Source organism: Copadichromis virginalis, linkage group LG14, assembly GCF_057382275.1.
Source record: "Copadichromis virginalis isolate Kocher_CV1m ecotype Utaka linkage group LG14, C_Virginalis_male_GT1.1, whole genome shotgun sequence".
NCBI lineage: Eukaryota > Metazoa > Chordata > Actinopteri > Cichliformes > Cichlidae > Copadichromis > Copadichromis virginalis.
In genome coordinates this window covers 35,970,441-35,993,325 of record NC_140631.1, presented here as the reverse complement: position 1 = coordinate 35,993,325, position 22,885 = coordinate 35,970,441, and the positions used below count along the sequence as shown (strand labels likewise).

The 22,885-nt window shown below is 36.8% G+C and overlaps 1 protein-coding gene across 2 annotated transcripts in view; it reads left to right on the top strand.

Moving 5' to 3' along the window:
* The window catches only part of cntn5 (contactin 5), a 111,879-nt gene that overhangs the window by 30,890 nt on the left and 58,104 nt on the right, over window positions 1–22,885 (top strand). For both annotated transcript variants that reach the window (XM_085430666.1, XM_085430664.1), the window contains exons 2-3: window positions 4,241–4,358; window positions 18,416–18,622. In XM_085430666.1, the coding sequence (XP_085286792.1) occupies window positions 4,304–4,358; window positions 18,416–18,622 (262 nt within the window). In that variant the 5' untranslated portion in view covers window positions 4,241–4,303. The remainder of the gene's footprint in view (window positions 1–4,240; window positions 4,359–18,415; window positions 18,623–22,885) is intronic.

Genomic DNA, 22,885 nt, shown 5'->3' with positions numbered 1-22,885 from the left:
CTTTGAGTAAAATGTCAAATTAAGCGTACATTAATTTTATGCTTGTGAATTATTTAATTTTTTTGGGCCCAGTTTCTGTTTGTACAATATCCATTGTATTGGCTTGTGAATCAAAGGCTATCTAAAATTGTTTTTCTCCCATGTGAAATTTACGGTTAACTGGAAAATGAAAGCTGATTCAACAAATGGCATGTCTGGCAGAATTCCGTGAAACACAGAGCAGTTGAGTTGGTTAAACCTTAGGTTGTCTAATTACCAACACACTTTACTTGATACATACAAAAAGGACCCGTGATCTCTTAAAATGACAAATACCTGACAAAAAAAAAATATATATGTATTGACATTCCACTTCCTGTTAATCACAGGTCACAGGTGATGCTAAATACTTTAGATTTCTTTAAAGAACCCTATTCATTCATTAGTATATTTTGATGCCTAAACTAAAGTGATGATCTTTATTTCGTCCTGCAAATATGAATAAGCCATTTATATCTGACTTACAGCAGAACCAAGAAACATTTTAGCTTATATTCCACTTATTGAAGGATTACACTTCAAACTCATTGTGCTATCAGACAGCTGCCTAATCAGAGTCTAAGCCTAGATAAATGCGCTCTGCTGGAATTTAAAACTGTGACATTTATAAAAATGTCCTTCTCATATACTCATACGCTTTAGTTTCTCTGGTACAACATACCAAATACCCCGCTACAGCAATATTATGTTTGCATCATAAGACATCAGCGCTTTAAGAAATCTTTTAAAATAGGCCATGATGACGTGCTAGCTCTTCTCTACTAAATTCTATTAAGGACAAATGAACAACAACTCACACAAGCAATTAAAAAAAAAATGTAAACAGTTTTCTACTGCAACTGAAAACATAAGATAAAATGACCAGAGACACGTCCCAGCCATTCCCAGACAGCAGAAGCTGTCCTATTGAAAGTACACAGGTTTGAGGAAAAGCAACCCAGTGTCTCTCATCAACTTAAGTGTGCAGTGGACTGATGTGAATTTTACTCCTCAGTGACTCTCACTACAACTGAAGCAGTTTCTGGGCTCACATACCAGACAAGCTATAGCATGAATAGTATTCAAAGGCACTGCACCTTTTTCTAGTAGAATTACTGCGCTATATTTTAAATAGTCTTATTACACTACCTGCAAATGTAAGTGTAAACAGTATGAAATGGTGTGGGATATGAAGTTTACTTAAGACTGCTACTAAGGCAACCTGATACAGAGTATCATCTTTTTTTCCTCTAATATCCACAAAAAAGAAAGACACTTCTGGTTTCACTTATCACCTGGGGAGTAATGTGGGAGTAGTTCAGTCCAACGCTTGTCCAGGAGTTTGTGTGTCAATGAGCTGACCCATGTGTTCAAGAAAGAAGAGAAACTGCTTGGCTGTCTTAGGTGATTTTCTGTTTTTTAATGTATGCAGAATCCTTCTGCTCATGTTCTCTTACGCTGCTTTTGTATGATCTATTTTTACTCCCTTGTATTCATGTGAGACGCACAAAAGGTCAGAGAGAGGTGAAGGAGGGTGAACACTTTTTTTCCAAAAAGAAGAGAAATTTTCAACAGCCTGTGCAGACAACTGTCTAGACAGCATACAATCAGTTTTTTAATTTATTATTTTTTTATATTACCAAGCATAGAAAGGAATAAGAAATGGCTAAGAAATAGGAACATAAAAACATATTCCTCATTTTGAGTCTGAGTTTGACATTGTTTTTCACCTGTAAAGAAAAAAACTTTACAGGTGCCTTATTTATAGGGAAAATAGCTGATTGCTTGCAGTGAACAAGCTGAGGACAAAAAAAAAACTGCATATATTACGAGTAAGAATAATCTGTTTACCTTGCTTTCTTCTTTCTCTTTCATTTCCTTATGTTTTTCTCTCTTTCTCTCTCTAAATAACAGCCTAATTTCTGTGTTACTAATTATTTAACCCAGCAGTACTGCTGCTGCATTGTGCATTGCAGGGGAGTGAATGAGGTGAAGCAAAGACAAGGACGGATAAATAATGAATGTGACATAACTCCTACTGGATCTGGACATGCTTCCCTCAACCCTCAGAGCTGTCTGTGCAGCTGTGTTAATGATCTAAATGACACAGACTTAAATAAAGATAAGAGACACTGTCACTGAGATAAAAGTGGAGGGGAGAGGGAGGGGAAACAGGAGGACAAAGGAGGGAACAACTAAGCTGTAGTGCCTCTTCACCTCACTGTGCAATACCTTTTGTGCAATACTTTTGTAAATAGTCAACGGTGCAATAGACTCAATACTTGAAATGTGCAATTCACTTGTATTTTTATTTTTATTCCTATTTATTCTATTTATCCCCTTCGTATATTTTATTTATATTGTCTCTGTATTTATATATATGTGTGTGTGTGTATAACTCTGTAACTTCTGTCGGTGCTGTGCTTTTTTGGAAATCGAATTTCCCAGAGGAACCCACCCGAGGGATTAATAAAGTTCTATCTTATCTTATCTTATCTTATCTTAAGTGGAAGAGAGCAAAATAAAAAAAAGAGATTTTAAATGAATGCACTCCTGTCAGATAACTGGAGAAATACCACTTTTTAATATAGAGATTATTGACAATGAGCATGAATAACAAGGTCAGCAAACCTTATTCTTTTCAAAGCACAGGCCCACAAAAACTGTATATTATGCAATATATATCCTGTTAGCACTGTAGACTCATCCGTAAGTTGAGGTGCAGTGGATATTTTATTAGTGTTTGCTATTGTGATCATGTTTTATGCTTAACTTATAACTGATGGTACTGAATGGAAAAAAGGACATTTGTGCAGGAATGAAACATACTCCAGTATTTTTATTTTTATTTTTATTTTATTTTTTATTTTTATTATTTTATTTTTTATGTTTATATTTGTTAAAAAATGCACTGGGAATGATCTTTTAATAGATCAAGCAAAGCAATCATTAAGTTTGAACAAGTCTACATTACCACTTTGGCTTCCAACAATTATAAAAACAAGATAACTGAGATTAAACGATTATTGTGTCACATCAGATAATGCAGTAAAGCCCCAGTTTGCTCTGCATTATCAATCCATTTTTTGAATATTCACCCACTGAAAAGAGAAAGGTGAGCTTGGGCTTTTACCGTCTTAAGGTAGGTCAGATTTACTCTACTGATGATGTGTTTTGGAGTAGTAAAACGCTCAGTACGAGAGGAACCGCTGGTTCAGACGTTAAGTGGATGTGCTTGGATGAGAAGCCAATGGTGCGAAGCTACCATCTGTGGAATTATGACTCAATGCCTGTAAGTCATAATCCTGGCTAGATGTGATGATATCATAGTGCCATGAAAAGTTGGTGCAGGGAGCTGTTCACAACGCAGCTGGGGCAAAGCGCTGGATGATGGTCAGCTCTCTGCTGTGTTGCGTCACCTGTTTGTGGAGAATCTAGTGTTAAATCACCTGCAGATGACACAGTTATTACTATTCACATATTATTGTGTATTTTAGTTTGAAGCTTAAAATAGGTTTAGCTGGTCGTTGAATTTTGTGTATAAGAATTGGTTTATAAGGTTTGTTTACTTAACAAAAAAGCCTCTTTTCTCTAAATACAGCTGAAAATAATTACAGACTTATAAAACACGCTCCTTTTAAGCGTTAAGCAAAAAAGTTAAGCAAAAGGCGAACGTAGTGCTTTCAAAGAGTCCTTTATATATTGTAGCTGCAAAACATTCTTTATCGTGAAATTTCAAGGATTTTGTTGCTATTCACAAACTATTCACACTGTGTAACTGCAGCATGCATTTGTCACTTCAGTAGCCAAGTTGGTGTCAGTCACTATCTGATTACATGATGCATGTTGGATTTTTCTCAGTACAAGATGTACAGCAGTTCTGTGGTATAATGGGAATTTAATAGCCGTGATAGACTGCATGCAATTAGAGAGGGTGTGAAGAGCCCAGGATGGGATAGTAGTCTTGCCCACTGTATAAATTTTTCATGAAATTATGGAGTGGGAGCAATCTTGTCATGTGTAACCCCCCTGAAGTCCAGATTGTGTGGTGTGAAACATCCCTGTGATCATGTGATAAGAAAATAAATGCACGCTCTATTCAGTGAGATTCTCACAGGGATTTTTGATTGACAGCTGTTGTGTTCTACAGGGTTCTTCTGGTTGTATGTGATAAACAGAGGTACATCCTCCCACCAACTGATTTGTTTCCTAATGTTTGTAGGCGCAGCTTTAATGAAGAAGCAGACCTGCTAACATTCTTGCAGAAGGGACCTCTTCAACAAGTATGGGGTCACCATGGAAACCATTCCTCCTCCTGTCTGTCATCAGTGGCCTTTCAGGTAAGAAATTCAAGAGCTAGTGTTCAGAGACTATTTAGAAAATATGTACAGAATAATTTAAAGTATTAATATTACAAAAAGAAAATGATACAGTAATATCTAAAATGATAACTTGCCGGGGATAAATGTGCCACATGTAGGATAATTTATTTATTCATTCATTTATCGGTGTCAAATATCGGGGATATTTTTTTCACTTTCACATCTTTAAAAAGACACGTTTTGTATTTAAATCCAAGAATTTATGTGCCAGGTTCTTCTTGGTTTCTAAAGGAGATAAAATTGGGAACACCTTTGCACACCTTCTGTGGCTGCTGTACAAAGTAATTACTCATTACCAAGTTTTATTTTATACATACCTTTCTACCTAATTAATAAAGAAAGAATAAAAGTAAATTTACGTAACATGAATGTATATCCAATTACCTTTAAAGTATAGGCAGGCTTAACTGGCTTAGTAGTAATTAGTTTCAACATACCAGTGCTCCGCTTTATCTGTCTGCTATCCATTATCTTCCCATGCTACATCTTCACTAGTGTGTTTAGCAGTGAGCGCAAAATTTCAAGTTACGGATCAAGCGACTCCCTCAGTCAGTCTAGAACATGGATTTGCCGGTCTAATGGATTCTGCCCTTTTAACAGTTCTTTCAACCCACCAGAGAAAGGTTTGTGCACTCTGGGCCTTTCTCTGAGCTTCATTTATGGAAGTCAGAGAAGCTGCACTGACCTCACTGGTCTGCCTGTTAAACCATAATAATAAATGGAAACAACTGTTTTTTGAGTTTTAAACATTGTCTCTTGAGGCTGTTTGCTTCTGAATAAATTGTGGGCATATTTTTTAAAGTTAGGTATACTGCTGTAGAGCAGTATTGTACATTACAACCTTACAAAGTAACAAAGTGAGATATAATTTATTTTTAGCTGCTAAAAAAATTATTTAACTTGTATAGAAGTGACATGAAGCAACAAAGAAAAAAACCCACAAATCTTTCTTTTCACTTTTCTCATTTTATGGTTCGAATGAAAATAGCTCATCCTGTATAAAACAACCATTGTTGTTCAGGCAACTATTCCTGATTCAGTATTGTGTGTTGTTAGCCCACATTTGCCACAGACAGAATTTAGGGTGGGCCACTCAGATATATTAATGGTCAATTTGGTGACAAATTCAAAAATGTCTAGCTCCAACCCACTTCCTCTCATTTTCCCACCAACGGGCTGGCTGGACAAGTTGCCTCTGTGATGGTCCTTGATATCACTCAGCTCCCTCTCCAGAGAGCCTTTAATCTTGTGGTCAGACAGACTCCCACTCCACTGTCTTGGACTGATTATATTTCTTAGTTAATGATTTTTCACAGGGTACTTGGCAATTTAAGTATTTGCATAGGAGCACTAAACATAATTCTGTGGGGGGAAAAAAACGCTTGAATTATTATTCAATAAAAAAATTTAACATTAAAATTCGTTTCTTGGGACTGTCACATAGGAAATATCTTTTATACCTTTGATTGTGACCCACTGTTTTGCATTCATTAGATTGTGAATATATTTTATTTTATATATTGACATAAATCTATTACACATGGTTTTTTGTAGACAGTACAGTTTGTACCACAGAATGCCAATTATTCACAGTGCTGCGTTAACATTACAGCAAACCAGACATTTACCACAATTTGAAAATGTTAACATCCCAGCAACTACTGTATACTGTTCAAGAAAGCCAAAGTGTGGGCTCCCAAACCTCTGCTACTGGTATTAGCAGGGAAGCTGCCTAACAAGCCTCCAGTGGTAATTTGAGCTTGAACTCCATCAGCTGACAGGCCTGAGCTTGTATTTCAAAAGCACCATAAGGTTTGATGTAGTCTAATCATAAGCATTTTGAACTGCTGTCTGTAAACTGTAATCATTGCTTCCCCAGGGATTTTGTAAAAGCAATGCATGGAGCGCGTGGGAATGTGTGAAGGAGATGGTAAAGCTGATGACTGACAATTTTGAGTTAGTTTTTAATCAAGCTGTTTTTCGTCACAAAGTGTCCAATTTTCAACTTTTAAATGCAATGCTTTTACAATACTTTTGAGTCCCATTTAAAACCTTTGAAAGCAATGGTCTCAGTAGAGCTTTATGATACACAAATAGAAGCATAAATATAAAAGGAGTTGTTTAACAAACTGTGGAACACTCATGTTTGGTAGCATTTGACAGCTGACCATCACTGACAGTGCTGACCACTGTCCATCACAAAGTGTGAAGGAGGATAATTATAGTGAGTTCCTGTTTTCTAATTTCTGTATAGCTTTTTAATGTGCCCTAAAGGCATGAAGAAATGTAAGAGTTTATTCTCCCTTTAAAAAAAAAAAAAAAAGTAGAAGAATCACTGCAAAGTGCAGTGACTATTGAAAGCTTTTCAGCCCAACATGAGCACTTAAGAAATTTCTCATAAATGGCTTGTGTGTCTCTATGTGGGTGTCTCTTTGCTTTATGTGCGATAACAGAACAGGCCACGGTTGCTATAGAAGATTCTGATTTTTCAAACATGAATAGAGAAATAGGAAAACTGGTTGGAGAGTCAACAGACTCTGGTTCACTAAGGTCTACTATGGGACTTAACAATGAACCGAATCTTACAGTAGTAGTAGTACATTTGGCACCAATTCCCAATGAAAGCAATACTACAAGGTATTGGTGTATGTATGAAGGTGGTAAGAAGATATCAATACTAACAGAAATTCCACTATTAAGTAACTGTGACTTGGACTTTTTAAAATTAGCTGACAGGAAGTTACTGTGGAAAAGAGAAGAGTTTTCAGTAATTCTTTTTCTGTTTGTCAAGACTTCAACAGTTTATCAAGTTTATGGACAGGGACTTAGCGGCTTGTGTAGTTAATTTGGTTCAGTTGAGCCAATTCTGTCCATTGATTTTTGATCTCAGGATTTGGTTTCCTGGTTCCTTAGATGTGTACAGTTGACAGAATTTGCTCTGCTTGCTCATTATGGGTGTCTCATCTCAGTACTACTACAATGACTTCTGTTGTCTTCCTGCTTTGTAAACTAGCTTCCTTTCAGAAAAAAAAGAATGCAAGGTTGTTTCTCCTTCTGGAATATAGGTGAACATATGTTCACATATACTGTTATGTACAACAAACTCAAGTATTTAAATGCTGTATATTTTTGCTATATTATTTTTAACTTGGTATTTTTTGCACTACACATATAGTGACATAGAAAGAAGGAAATACAAAGAATGTCATCAATTCCCCTACACTGATGGCTGCAGTATTCACTGAACATATCTATGCAATTCAGCTGAAAATTGGATACAGGAAATGCAGTCTTTGTTTCATTCTTGTGTGATTTAGTTGAATGACAATGCCAGGAGATTTATCACAGTGTAAACAAAAGTATTTCATGATTGCATAAAAATCTAAAAATAAGACACCTACTGTTATGCATGTGCATATTTTTCATTTTCTTTAACCTTTATTTAACAGCATGATATGACTTTAGATTAAATTGTCTTTTGCATGTGTGTACAGGCTACAATAGACAGCAATACCACCAACAGAGTAGTAGTGCACGCACGCACACACACACAACAAAACATCTAAATTACACAAAACACATATGCCAATAGAGAAAAATACAAAAACAGCCAAAATGTATGAATTATAGCATCTGTAAAGCATAAACCAGTAAACACATTGTCTTGAGCCAAAATATGGGGGTAGTAATATTGAGTCAAGACATTGTTTTGCAACCTGAATAACATCCTAAAAATCACAAATTCAGTTTGTGAGACCAGCTCCATTTAGTTGAGGACTCCAGGAGGACAGAGCTTTAACTCAGAATACCCTTTTCCAAATATTTGGGGCAGATATTGTTGCTTGACAATGACAAGTTTTTAAATTTGTTTGCCTTCATTCTTCTTCAGCCAAACTTTTCAAGGGACTTGAATGCATCATTCATCCATACATTAACACTAATTTTTGTCTTGAAGGTAACTGAAATGAATAGAGTCCAATTGTTGCAAATTTGTTGCAAATTGTTGTTGCCTGAAAACTGTGATACCACAAATAGTTTGGGTCATAATGACGTTGAAGTTGAATCTTCCATATGTGGACTCTGAGGAAGAGCTGTTCAATTTATACAACACGTATTTGACTAATGTTGTAATAATATATATATATATATATATATGAGAGAGAGAGTTGTAGTTCTCCATTTTAGTCAGAACAGCACTGTGAACTAAGTGTGCTTTTAGTACTCACAACTATCAGAGACGTGTCACATTTTAGTAAGAGTGCCACACTTCAAACTGGTTTTCAATATTATCAGCAGTAGGAGCCGTGAGCAGCTGTTCCCACGGGTGTGATGCTGTCTTTGTCTAGTATAATACTTTTGACACAATGGTTTGTATAATGGATTTTTGACCCACTGTTCTCCATGAGAACAGAAAATACTCAGTTTGAAGACAGTAGTTGCTCCATTCTATTTTACTTTCCCCTGTGCCTCTCTTCGTTGTCATAGAAGGGTGTGGACCCTTCTATGACATAGAAGGGAGAGGGCACTAACAAAGTGGGTTGGGCAGGCATAATGTCTGGGGCCATTTTTTTTTCTTTTTTTCCCCACCTCAGTCCACCAGTGATTGAAATATAATATTTCTTGGAGTGTTAAGTGTGGAATGGTAATTCAGCTTTTCCTTGGTTAACTCAGAGGTATCTCAATATTAAAAGTGGGTTGCAGGGAATATAGATGTGTAGTGCCGTATAAGTGATGCATGAAGTAATTTTCACCAAGGGCAAAAGAGTCAAATGACAGAAATATGGCTGTGTGTGGGGAAACGAATGAGTATTTGCATGCAGTACACAGAGCCGGACCATGCAATGAATATATATTGCTGTAATTGTATACCTTGAAAAATAAACTTTAAAATATGGAGTTGTTATAAAAAGTGACACCCCCATTCCATAACTGCATCTCCCACTAGCCTAGCATTCCAATAATCCAAAAGTCATGGTCTGTTAGTCAGTGTACAGGAAAAGCAGTCATCAGTAATCACAAACCTGTGCTAACCTGGTACATTTAAACCGTATTGAATACAAGGAATGTGGATGTCATGTTCCTGTGTTTCCTGTACATTATTTGATCAGTTTAAAATGTTTCAAGATTAATTAATTTCAACATGTTGGACTTCACCATCACACTTTGAACAAGTTGTTTTTAACTTACTTGTGTTTCCTATTTGTTAATTCCTCTTCTATTTTCACTGTCTCTTGTGCTTTGTATTTCATTTCATTTCCACCTCTGTCTCATTACACCAGCTGTGTTCACTTCCCCTAATTGCCCTCTTGTGTGTGTGTGTGTGTGTGTGTGTGTGTGTGTGTGTGTGTGTGTGTATATATATATATATATATATATATATATATATATATATATATATATATATATATATATATATATATATATATATATATATATATATACATATAAATTGTCGAGTCCTATATGAACCTTGCTATTTGGATTTTGGGATTTTCCATCAGTTTGAATAAAAGTGTTTCCCGTTTGTTCGATTGTCTACAGAGTCTGCATTTTAAGTTCTGCAAATGCATGACAGTGGAGTCTATTTTTGGTCCAACCATCAGGATAAAGAAAACGTATAACCTCTGACTTTTTTTTTTTTGTCCGATTATTATGCATCTTCAATATGAATTTTATGTTAAGAAAAAAAAAGGAACAAGTACAAGCAGCATACTGAATTTACTCCCACACTTGCCATCAGGAGGTATGACACATTAATACCATAAATCATACAGTACCATTGCGGTTTCATTGTTACTGTGGCAAGGTTGAAGCAACTCATACAATCCCCACCGTACGCCAAGGATCATGAAAAAAGACTGGGTTTTAGTAAGTAGTCCACTGTGATATGAGGTGAAGTGAGGTTGCATATGATGTATGGATTGTTCTATCTGTAATGATATTCCACTGAATAAATGGTCTCAAGCATAATCAGCTTCAGTCAATATAATCTTCCTGTGAAGGTCTTCATTAATCTTACAGGCTATGCCTAATCATGTCCATCTACTTGAGCACCCACGAATGTCTCACCTACTTACTGTATGTTATTCTAATTAATTTTTCACACCATTGTCCAGAGGCTGCCGACAAAGCCCCACAAGACTCGCATATTGTGCCCTGCACAGTGTCAGCCCAACGGCCTAATACAAGTGGATAGGTTTTCAGTGTTTCCCCAGTGTTTGTTTCTCCAGATCTCACCTCTGTTAACTCGAAACGTGTCATCCTCCTTTAGCCTCACCTTCACCTCTGTTGTTGTTTTGTTTGCATGTTAAGTCCCTTGTCTCAAATCCATGTACGTGTCCTTTGTAGGCACACTGCATAATAATTTAGAGTAGCTTATTACAGAAAGGTGATCTCCATTAAAGTAAACGTACAGTCTAGTAGTTTAAAACACACGTCATAATAAAGACAAGGTAACAGGAATGTTTGACTTTTGTTCTTTGTTCAAGTATAGAATGGCTGTTGCCTCCTTTGTTGATGTTATCATGAAGGTGGTGTTAAGACCTGAAACGATCACCGATGGCATTGCTCTGGAGCTCCCTGAAATACAGCAAGTGCAGGCCTTTCAGCAACAATGAGTGTGACTGATTTTGCACCCACTGAAAGATAGGGATCAGCAGGATCTGCAAGGGTCATTGCTTTTATCAGATGAAGGTGACAGCTGACAAGTGCAAGTGCCCGTTGGCTTCAGCAGTCAAACAAATAAAAAAAGTTATTTGTCTGACTGCTGTGTTTGTCAGGATTTAGGAATGCTATTTTTCCTGAGAAAAGACAGTGATACGTTTTATAACCTCCACCACATATTATGTCAATTAAAGCATACATGCAGTTTGTACAACATCCCTTTAACGTTATGTTATGTTTCTTATAATAGTAACTTTTTGTTTGTCTGCTTGTCTGGTACCTAGGATGCCAGTGTATAATTTTGCATAGTTTTTCCAAACAAGCCAGGGAGCATGCATGTCTCTGTTAAAATCAAATATGTATAGTTTTATTTTAGTAGCAGCATCAAGATATCTGTTTATAGGCTCTGCTTTTTTCTTGTTAAAATTTCCTTGGTGGTGCCAGAGGTCAGACAAAAAGGGCTACACTGCTTCAAGCTGACAGGAGGCAACAGTAACTCAAATAACAACTTGTTGTCCAAGATATGCAGAAGATCATTTTTGAATGCACAACACATCCTACCTTGAAGCAATGACTGTAGAGCAGATCAGCTATAGGAGGAGAAGACTGCACTGGGTGCCACTCAGCCAAGAACAGAAAACTGAGGCCACAGTTCATAAGGAACCACCAAAATGTGACAATTCAAGATTGATAAAATGTTTCCCGGTCTGATGAGTCTCAATTTCTGCTGCGGTATTTGGATGGTAGGGTCACAATGTGGCATAAAAAACATAAAAACACAGATCCATTCCGCCGTGTGTCAACACTTCAGGCTGGTGATGGTGCTGTAGTGAGTATATTTTTTTGGTATACTTTAGGCCCCTTTGTACAAACTGAGCATCATTTATATCCCACAGCCTACCTGAGTGTTGTTGCTGACCATGTGCATCCCTTTATAACTACAATGTACTCATGCTCTGATGGCTGTTTCCTGAAGGATAAAGCAGCATGCCCCAAAGCTCAAGTAATCTGAGAATGACAATATATGTAATAGCACCTTGTTAGATGTGGTTGAATAGGAGTTTCACACCATAGGAGTACAGCAAACAAATCTGCATTAACTGCATTATGCTATCATGTTGATATGGACTAAAATCTCATAGGAATGTTTCAGCACCTTTTATATATAATATAATACCTAAAGAGTGGCTTGTGAGTGTATATCTTTTTTATGAAGTCAGTGGAAACAATAAATAATATTTGGATGGCTGTTACAATATAAATTCATTGAAATGACAGTAGCTTAATCACCACTGTTGTTATGTACTTTACAGGCACTGCACTTTTACTATTGCATTAAGTGGTAAAGCTGTGTTAGTAATTCACAGTATTTTATTGTACCATCTTGAACCCCTGGCATAATGAGCAACGACTATGTACTAAACTCAGGTGTGTCTGCATTACTCATCCATAATGGGTGAAACTAAGCTGTTCATGTGTGACTTAGAACTAGTTTACTGATATGAAGGAGAAAAAGGCTTCATCGCTGCTTCTTCTCTAAACACCAGATGCATAAAATCCATGCCAATATTTCATGAGTTGAAAATATTTTTCTTACTCATCTACTCTTAATGCAACCATTCACACCAACCATGTAATTTAACTGGACAAATTTGCAACATTTTTTTTTTTAAATCAAGCTCAATTTTTCTGATTTTTTTTAGATTTTTGGGGGGATCTGACTAAACAGATCGGACAAATCAGATCACTGAATTTCTGTAGATGTGCAGTGAACACACAATGAGGTGGAAATAGTAAAATATTAGTCTTTTACGTCAGACACAGCGAGATGCTGATCCGGGTCAATCGGCTCTCTGAAATGATTTCTCTGCCTTTTCAGATGTGATCTCAGCCCTGCCAACAAGACCTCAAACTGCCCTACTTACATCATGCAGTATGTACAAAAGCATGATACAGTTTCAACTCCTGGATCAAACTACGAAATTCTCCCTACTGCTGCCTTCTCGTGAGAATTGGATGAACCAGAATCTCAGTTTCTTAGTTTTATTGTTAAGAGAAATCAGAACCAGCTCATCATGCCTCTATGTTGACGTAATTTTTTTCATAATGCATTTTTTTGATGACTAATTCATCACAAAAATGCAACACGTTCAGTGTCTACATACGTTACACGGCAACTTTCGATTTGGAAATTCGTTTGGTTTTTTTTTCACAGTGCATTCAGTGTGTAACAGTCTAATGCTTGATTTAGTCTTCTGCAGGAAATATGTACATCCCAACTCAGGTTACCTAAATCATGTAACCAGAAACTCCTTTTATCCCTACACTGCAACCTTCCATGACATTCAAAGTCATTGTGGTATGCCTCAGCCAAACTAGTAGTACATACAGACATTTCTCAGGAGATGCACTCCAAGTTACACAGAAGGTTGTGGCATTGGGTTAAAATGGGGTTCCCGTTATGGCGAAAGTTACGATGTAGATCTGACGCAGAAGTATAATTCACGTGCTAAGTCTATATATGTATTGTAAAAGCTATTAAAACAATTAATAATACAATTAGACCTATAAAAGCAATGACAAGTATTATATTGTTTCACAAAGGGCAAGACAAGATAGGATATAAAAAATGCTTTATTTATTCCAACGGTTAGGAAATTACTGTGTTACAGTTATTTAGCTACACAGTAGCTTATGCCGTTGATTTAACAAAAGTCGCACACGGGATAGCACAAATTCACAAAGCCACCAATCCAAAAGTTTTTCAGAAAATCCTTCAAAAAATACCTAGTAACCAGTTTCTTTAGCTTGTATCAACCTGACTGTCAGGAGTTATGACTGTCTTACTGGTTTATTACTTTAGGGACACTTAGGTACATCAAGTATAATACAATGTCAAAAAAATGAAAGCTACTTAGACCTTAATATTTAAAAAACACTAGATTATCATATCTGAGTGTATCAGAATTGTGATAGTCCTACAATAGCTACAGTATGTTATATATTAAATGAAACCATAATGTTGCTCAAGCTCATGAGTATTTTAAAATCCCATGCTCCCAATAAGTATGACTCATTTTGTACTGTGAAAAACACTTCTAGGCTATTTTTTATGGTTCCGGCCCAGTCTGAATTTGCATCAAAGGCTTGTGTTAATACTCTTGGGGTAAGCTTTTATTTGATTCACTAGTCCTTTGGTAAAAATTACCCCTCATAGTTTTGTACTCTCTCAGGTATCCTAATGATTTGATTCTGATTTTAGGTGCTGTGGTTTGGTTACAAAATGATACATCCGTTTCTATATATGCACATTCATAGTGTTGTAGTCATTATTATTTATCACCTTTAAAGTCTGATGAATCTAGTAACATTATTATTTATTTCCACTGCAGGAAGTATGCCAAATGGCATTGATGAGATACGGCATGTTTACGTGGAGATGTCCTGTTTAGCGAGAGAAATTAGCTGTATGTCCTGACAGTATTTTAAATCTTGACTAAATGAAGTCATTGCAGCTGTCATCTTTTAACAGATCAACCTGTTTTATTACAAGCTGTTTCCTTGTAATCATTCAGCTTCTTTCAACCATTACATCTTAGCTGTCAGTCAAAGATACTAAGTTGCTTTATACATTTTTGCATCAAATATGCTTAACACCAGTCTGCTTCTGATAGCTTGGCCTCAGCTCAGTTATAAAAAATTCAGTTATATATTATGTTCTGAGCTCTGCTTGAATTGCAAAAAAAAAAAATCAGTGTGACAAACACGATCATAAGCAGAACTTTGTGTGACTCACTCTGTATTCCTGTGTGACTCTAAATGTTCATTGCAGGGCATGGCAGATCTTTCTAGTTTTTCTCCAGGGTTTCTTTACCCTACACCAGGCCTACAGGGTCATGTTGCCAGGCTGCATACCCATCATCTCATACATAAGTAACTACAATACTGTGCAAAAGTACACCTCATGTCTATATATTTTGTCTACTAAAGAGTCAAACTTCTTTGCTATATTTTTAAAGTGGTCTCGAACAATTGTCTTCAAGCGCTTTCAAAGTTTTTCACCCGTTTCCAATGATTGGATTTAAAATACACTGACCTGACCATTTTCATAGATTTATTGGCACTGACCTGTGAATCCTTGAAGGCCCCTAACTCTAAGGATGAGACACTTTTGTGTCTACACATTATAGATAACTTAGCAAAAAATGAAATTTAAATCATATCTTTAGGCACTTTGTTACTAGTAGCCTGTCACAAAGAGAGCATCTCTCGTGACTGAGGGCCCTCGTCTGTGTGGTAACAACTGGGTTTTCAAAGCTCATTTTTCTGAGGGTGAATGTGTCACTGCTGGAAACTACACCTAATACCATGGGTCAGTTTCTCAAGCAGCCTTGACACATGAGACCCACATTCCATCTCTACAATTCCTTCCCTCCGTAACTGTGAAAGCATGCTGACCAGTAATCGTACCTTTAGACCAAATATCCTGAAGGTCTTGGTATCTCCTGATATGAGAAGTTGCCTGTCCATTAACTCTGCAATACGCTGACGGGTCAGCTATCCATACTGCTGGTTGAGGGCATCCATTGTGTTGGTATAAGGGAACCTAAAGTTGCTACAGGAGTCGGCAATAAGCAGCTTAAGGTGATCCAATAATATCTGGAAACTGAAGCGTTTTGTTGCATCTGCTGGGAGAATATTTTCCTGGGCCATCCTCAACCATGCAAATTCCACTGGATTTGGGTATACAAAATCTAGGATGGTAGGTATGGGACCCTGTAGTAGCGCTTCTGACCCCCACTGGACTCTGATGGGGGACCATGCTCCTCCCATGCAGGTAATGCATGGGATGACAGGATATGGCATTATTTTTGTGCCTCTATTCTGGGCGCACATTTAAAAAAAATTGCAAGTGCAAATGTTGCATTTTGAGGAGAAAATTATTTTGAGCAAAGAAAAGCTTAATTTGAGCAAACAAAATTCATTGCTGCGTGCAAGAAATGTATTTCAGTGTTTGCTATTATCCATATACACACACAATAACAGCCCCTCTCGCTCAGTTGTTGCATTTGCTCTTGCTCAGATTTCTGCTCTGTGTGCTGACAGATATCTGCGGACCTGCTCTCAGTGTGTTGCTCAACATCTCTGCACCCTACACGCTCAACTCTTTCTGTACACATTATAAATGTTCCACAAAACCAACCATTCACAGACTTGGATGCGAAGATTGTGATTAGCTGTTTTGTTCTCCAATCAGCTCACTAGCTACTCTATTCCGGAAGCACTGTCCAAAATGTAGCCAAATCCAGTGGAGTGGTTTGCTTTAAGCTAGATTAAAACCAACAATGGGCTTAAAAATTATAAATTTTTAAAACAAATAACATACTAACCAAAAATAGGTTTAGCTACACTAATACATTTCTTGTACGCAGCAGAATTTTGTTCGCTCAAATTAAACTTTTCTTCGCTCAAAATAATTTTCTCCTCAAAATGCAACACTTGCATTTGCAAAGTCTTTTTATGTGCACTCAGAATAGCAGCACAAAAATAACGTCATAACAGGAGCGCTTTTTAACAAATACTGCATTTAAAATATTTATGTTGAACATTACAAACAGTGCTAATATAAATGCATTGCATTATTACAATGCCATTAAGCCGTATTACTGAGGCTCTAAAAAGTAGCTAAAATTTTATTTTGGAATTCTCTCTCAAGTTAATACGATTTGTACCTTTCCAGGTGTTAAAGGCACATTTAATGAAGTACTGAAAGGTACTGTTGCAGGCATCAGCAGTGAGAATATGATTTATACCACAAACTAAGCTGATTTTTGGCAGGATAAATGGTTTAACTGACTACCAACCATCTACTAATTGCTTTGCTTTTCAATGTTCAAACTCACAGTATCTTTAATTTCAAATGGAGTTCCATATCCTGTTTCTCAGCAGAATATGTAATACTGTAATTGCCTGCTCTCCATTTGTAGATTGCTTTTTTTTTTCTTTTCTTTTTTTGCAGCTGACAAGTCCCCAAGGACACATAATTATTTCTCAGTTTTGTTCAGTTCTTTCACAGCACTTTATCATGTAGGGTAAGAAACTCCCACCCTTCTTTGCAGATATCTGATTAAGTTCTTCTTGAGCTTTAAGATTATAGTCTTATGCATTTTAGTTTGAGCCATATATTTGCACAGGATTGGTTCCATAGTACCAATAATTTTAGCTATTCCTTAGCTGTATCGTGCAGTTGCTTTGAAACGTGTGAAACGAGGATTAAATTTCAAGCAGAAAAATACACTAATTGTTTATGTTTTCTTGAGTTATATTAATAGTATCACAAAAGTAAAACGAATTGGAACAATACCATTAAAAAAGTGGACTGAATTCTTCAGAAATATGCTGCAGACATTTATGGTGACAGCGATGACTAGTGACAGCCTCGACATCTTTTTTCAGAGAGGATATTATTCTGAACCTCCACGGTCTCTTTGACTTTAAAGGAATCTGTTTCTCTCCTGTTCTGTTACACTTACCATTTTATTCAATTTGAGACTTTGATGACAGTAATCTCCAGAATATGCAGTGTGTCTGTGGTTCCTTTTAAGAACTGCATGTTTTCACCTAAGGCATCATAAGTGCCTTTTTAGTCAGTACATCAAATGGTGCTACGCAGCAGATGCTCCAAAAAAAAACAAAAAACAGACTGTATGAGAGGCAAATGGGAAAACAGACTCCTAGATTAAAATTGTAGAATAAAAAAAATGTTTAAAAAAGAAATTAGAATCTTTATGGGTAATTTCACACCTTTTTAACAGGTGCTGTGGTAGTGATTTTGAAAATGACTTTTATATTAGGTGGATATTGGGACTTTAACAGACAGATATTTAATCTTACACAAATCTCTTAGACCTTGTGGTTACAATTTTACTCAGAAATTAGATCAACTATATCATTTCTATGCATTTTTTAGACATTGTAAGTTGTTTTTTTCTGTTTATTTCACTGTCTGAGTTTTACGACACACCTGCTTTCTCCTTTATTTTTGCCTGTGTGCTATGCCTCGTTTGTAAGCACTAGTTTGCTCCAAATTATTCTATTCCTTGCAGAATGAAAACTGACTAGAGTTGTTTTATACTATACACTACACTGGAGTACTTTTCTCTTTGTTATTTATTAAAAAGGTTAGTGCTTTCATAATTTGTTCTTTCAATTTGGACATCGACTTGCTGCAACAAATATCCACTAAAACTGAATTTGTTGTTATTGTTGACAAATTTAACTTCAGTTTCAGTTAACATCCTGAACATAAATGATTTATCCTTAAACTGTGTTCCACATTTTTTCCCCCCCAGATTTTGCAAGAGCTGTTGCAGCACGGCCTATATCATATGCAGCAGTATTACGAATGAAGCCAGACAGCTCTTCTTCAGTGGTCAACTCACGCGGCAGACCTCAACACTACAGCAGTGGGCTGGTGACTCCTGACTGGCCTGCTTTCTCCAGTCACCCCCTGTCAGCCCTGAGTCTGCATAGCTCTCAGGAGGACTATAGAAGCGAAGGTAAAACTAATGGAGCAGTCAAAATCTCAGTTTGTTTTCTCTCAAAAGCTTTTGATTTGTTAGAGTTTGCGTTCATACTTGCATATATACAAGCAAATGTTTCAACAGGGATACATATATATAAACACAAAAGCTTATTAATGGGAGAATTTGGACAATTGTTTTGCTGCATAGAAGTCATCTCCCATTTTATCCATGGATACTTAATATTTGGATCCCTTTTGACTTAATTTACACTTTATAGTATACATTGTTTAGCAAAGTAGGAAGAGAAAGCTGAGTATGTTTTTTCTTTTATGGCATAGTATGTCTTACTAGCTATCAATGTCAGCTTCTAACTCCTTATAAGTAGAGAGCACCACTTTTTCACGCTATTTTCTGTTGTTAGTTCTGGATTACATTCTCAGTCGGGGTCAACTACTTTCAAGTCACCCTATACAGGAGTGAGACCTGAATTGTGAAGTTCAGATGACAGTGTTCTCACCCGCCAAAATGAGCCTAACCAAAAGGGAAGGCACTCCAGAGTTTGACTGAGCTCCTCCAAAAGTAATTGGTGTGAATGCACTCTGCTATGTCTGCACTCTGGCAAGAGTTTGCCATATTAGGTTAGACTTTATATGTTTCTCTCTGTTCAGGTTTGGTCTGGAAATGAATTGTACCTATCCGTTATCACCGCATTCTCCGGGGAGACCAGGGTCATGCCCTTTGTAAAATTGAAGTGGGATCATTGCAATATTGTGCTCACTGTGCTTCTGCCAGCATAGAAAGAAATAATGGATAGCTATGTCAAAGACAAGATGTAATACCCAAAATGCACAATGGAAACACAACATCATAAATTTACATGGGTCACTTAGTGTCCTGATTTCAAGAATTAATAAGTCTTGAGGATCTAATGACACATTGATGCTTTGATGTGATTAATTACATCATGCTTATTGCATCTGGAAGGCTCATTAATGGAAATCTGAAGCAGTTTCTCTATTGTCAAACCGGATCAGTAGTTCCTAATAAAGTGAGTCATATTAGAAGCAGGCATAAAATTATAATATCTATCCTTTTTTTTTCATTTTTTGTTTCCTTTGTTACCTTCTTTTCTGTTCCAGGCGCTTGTCTATTCCTTTCTGCCTATCTTTCTGCCTTTTTTACTTTCTGACAGCATTATCACTAGGTAGCCATAAAATGACTTACATCTATATAACCAAGGTGAAGGTAATGCCTCTCCACTGTCAGTGTTGACAGGACCATTATACCATTGCACCGGATTGATGTTCAGTGGATGAAATGGATGCCAACAAGTAATGTACCGTTGGTGGATTGAAGGGGGTATTGCGTTTTTTGACTCTGACTGACAGATGGCCATGACACTCGAAGTTGAATGACACATATGCTTGTGTATGTGTTTGTATTTTCTACAGACAAACACATAAACAAATACAAATGCACTTAAAGAATGATATGGGTTTTTTTTTTTTATCCAACTCTCAAGTGTTTTCAAATTATCACAAACATGTTGGTTGAACAGCTCTTCAGTATTGCTGTGAAGAAGTAATTGTCCCATTCCTGATTAGTAATTTGTTTGCATATTTGTCATACTTAAATGTTTTAGACACATCAAACAGATTCTCCTATTAGACTAAGATACCGAGTGTAAAAAAAAATATATAGATTTTAATTGAAAATAGAAAAAAGCTATCCAAATCTACCTGGCAAAAGTCATTGCCCCCTAAACCTAATAACTGGTTGTGCCACCATTGGCAGCAAACCTGCAATCAAGCATTTGGCTGTTAAGTTAATTGGGATTCCTAGATTGGCTGTAGGTGTAAATATGAGCACGAGTAGCCATCTGTCTCATGTCTGTTTCTTTGTTAAACCTGTGATGCACTAGCAACCTATCCAGGAGGCTGTCTTTGGAGTGTGACTAGAAGCCTCAGAGGGAACCCACACAGACACAGGGAGAACATACAAACACACTGAAAGGCTCCAGCCAGATGGTGGATTCGAACACAGGACATTCTTCCTGTGAGACAACAGTGTTAGCTACAGCATCACCATGCTGCCCCTAAATAAAAATAAATGCATTTAAAAAGTGTTTAATCACAGTTAATTAATTATTTAACAAGCAGGGTAGTTACTTTTTCCCTTAGTAAGTTAAATCAGCAATTAAAAGATAAGATAACTTTTATTAGTCCCACATGTGGAAAATTTGTTATCTTACAGCAGAAAGTGGAGAGTACAAAGTTACAGTAGCAAAAACGTTTGAATAAGATAAGAGAATAAGAATAAGATACTGTACACAATAGAATAAGATACTATATACAATAGAATAAAATACAATGTTGTCAGAACAGAATTTTGTATTTACTCAGGTTGTCAGGTTTCTTTTCATATAAATGTCATTAAATTGTGTCAAATAATTGAGGAAAAAATTGTCCTTGAAGCGCAGATTCTTTCCCAGAAGCCTTGAAAATTGAGGGAAGTCTGGAGCCTGTTTATTTCTCCTTAATTGAGTATGTGGGTTGCACCCATGAAAAACTTTAGACAAATTGACATTCAACAAATGTATTAATTTAACAAGCAGGTACCTTGGTAGCATCTGGAACAACCATGCACAGCTGCAAAAGCCTGGCCTTTCATCCTCATGCTAGTGACCAGCATAGTACCACACTGCCGTGGGATGGCATCTCATTCTTCATCCAGCATTTGCAGCAAGTCAGCCAGTGTGATTGTGTGTTTCTGACATAAACAGCATGCGAAAGCTGATCCCACAAGTGTTCAGTAGGGTTAAGATCAGCACTGTAGGCAGGCCATTCCAACCTCTACACTCACAAGGGAGTCTGGAGGGAGTCCCTGATAAACCCTGCTCTGTGAGGACGAGTGTTGTCATGTTGGAGGATAGAGTTCAGTCTCAGACTGTGGAGATATGGGATTGCCACTTGTTGCAGATTCTCAAGTTGATCTCTCAGTGTCGGGATTGGCTCCAGTGATGACAAACGTTGCCAGTGAGGGATATGCTGCCCAACACCATCACACTGCATCCACCAAAATCCACCAGCTGCCAGTGTACCCTGTCTTTGACATCCCATATTATATGGAACTTGGCCTTCAAATTGGAGAGAGTACTAGGACACACTAAAATAATGCTGCAACCTGGGTTTTGCAGAACATTAGCTTGAAGTTGCCCTGTCCAGATCTTTGGAGCAGACACCAACTGACCACTCTAGCTCTTTCTATCAGTCTATCAATCAATAATTCAATCATTCTTTTTGCAATGTGTCCTGGTGGATTTCTGTGTGGATGTTCTCCATGTGCGTGTGTACTCCATCAGAGTACTCTGGCTTCTTGTCACACTCCAAAGACAAACTCTTGAGATAAGTTGCTAGTGCATCACAGGGTTAACAAAGAGATAGCCAAGAGACAGACAGCCACTGACGCTCACATGTAGACCTAAAACCAATTTAGAATGCTGTAGGAGGATAGAGTTCAGTCTCAGACTGTTAACAGTCATGCCTTAGACTGTGGGAGGAAACTGGACCGCTTGGAAAAAACCCAAACAATCACCAAAAGAACATTCAAACACCATATAGAAAAGTGCCAGTCATTCAGTGGTTCAAACCCTGAGGCGACTGTATATAGCACTGCCCCACCGTACCCATAGTAAAGTCAGTTAAATCCATATTATGTTTGCCTTTGAGCGCTAACAGAATGCATATGAATTTTTCCTGTGGCTGTCTGCACAATAATGCATTGTAAATAATATACTGTGTACCAGAATTACAGTGTTGCCAAGAAAGACAGTGATAGTCATTTATTGTTTAGGCTCCAGCATACTGGATTTAAACTTAAACACTAAGTGTGAAGCTTAAGTGTTAATTTTCTGCTTTAATCTGAAGGTGTTTACATCCTCACTGATTGAACACTGTAGGAATTCTCTTCCTTGTTAAACATATTTCCCTCACTTAAGGGGATGAAACTTAATTTAAATATTCAATACTGCTGGATGTTATTATATATTATATATTATTATCAGATGTAATAATATATCATTCTTATAATAATATGATTTAGACTGATGAATTAGGTCCACATATTTGTATGCTGATTGACATCACAATAAAAATGGGTGCTGCTCAGCTCGATATTATCTAATATCACTTCCTGAGTTTAATTATGTTTTTTAGGTTGTCTGTCCCTATGTTTTTCTGTTCCTGCAATATATAAATATAAATATAAATATCATATAAATTCCATGTGAATGTATAT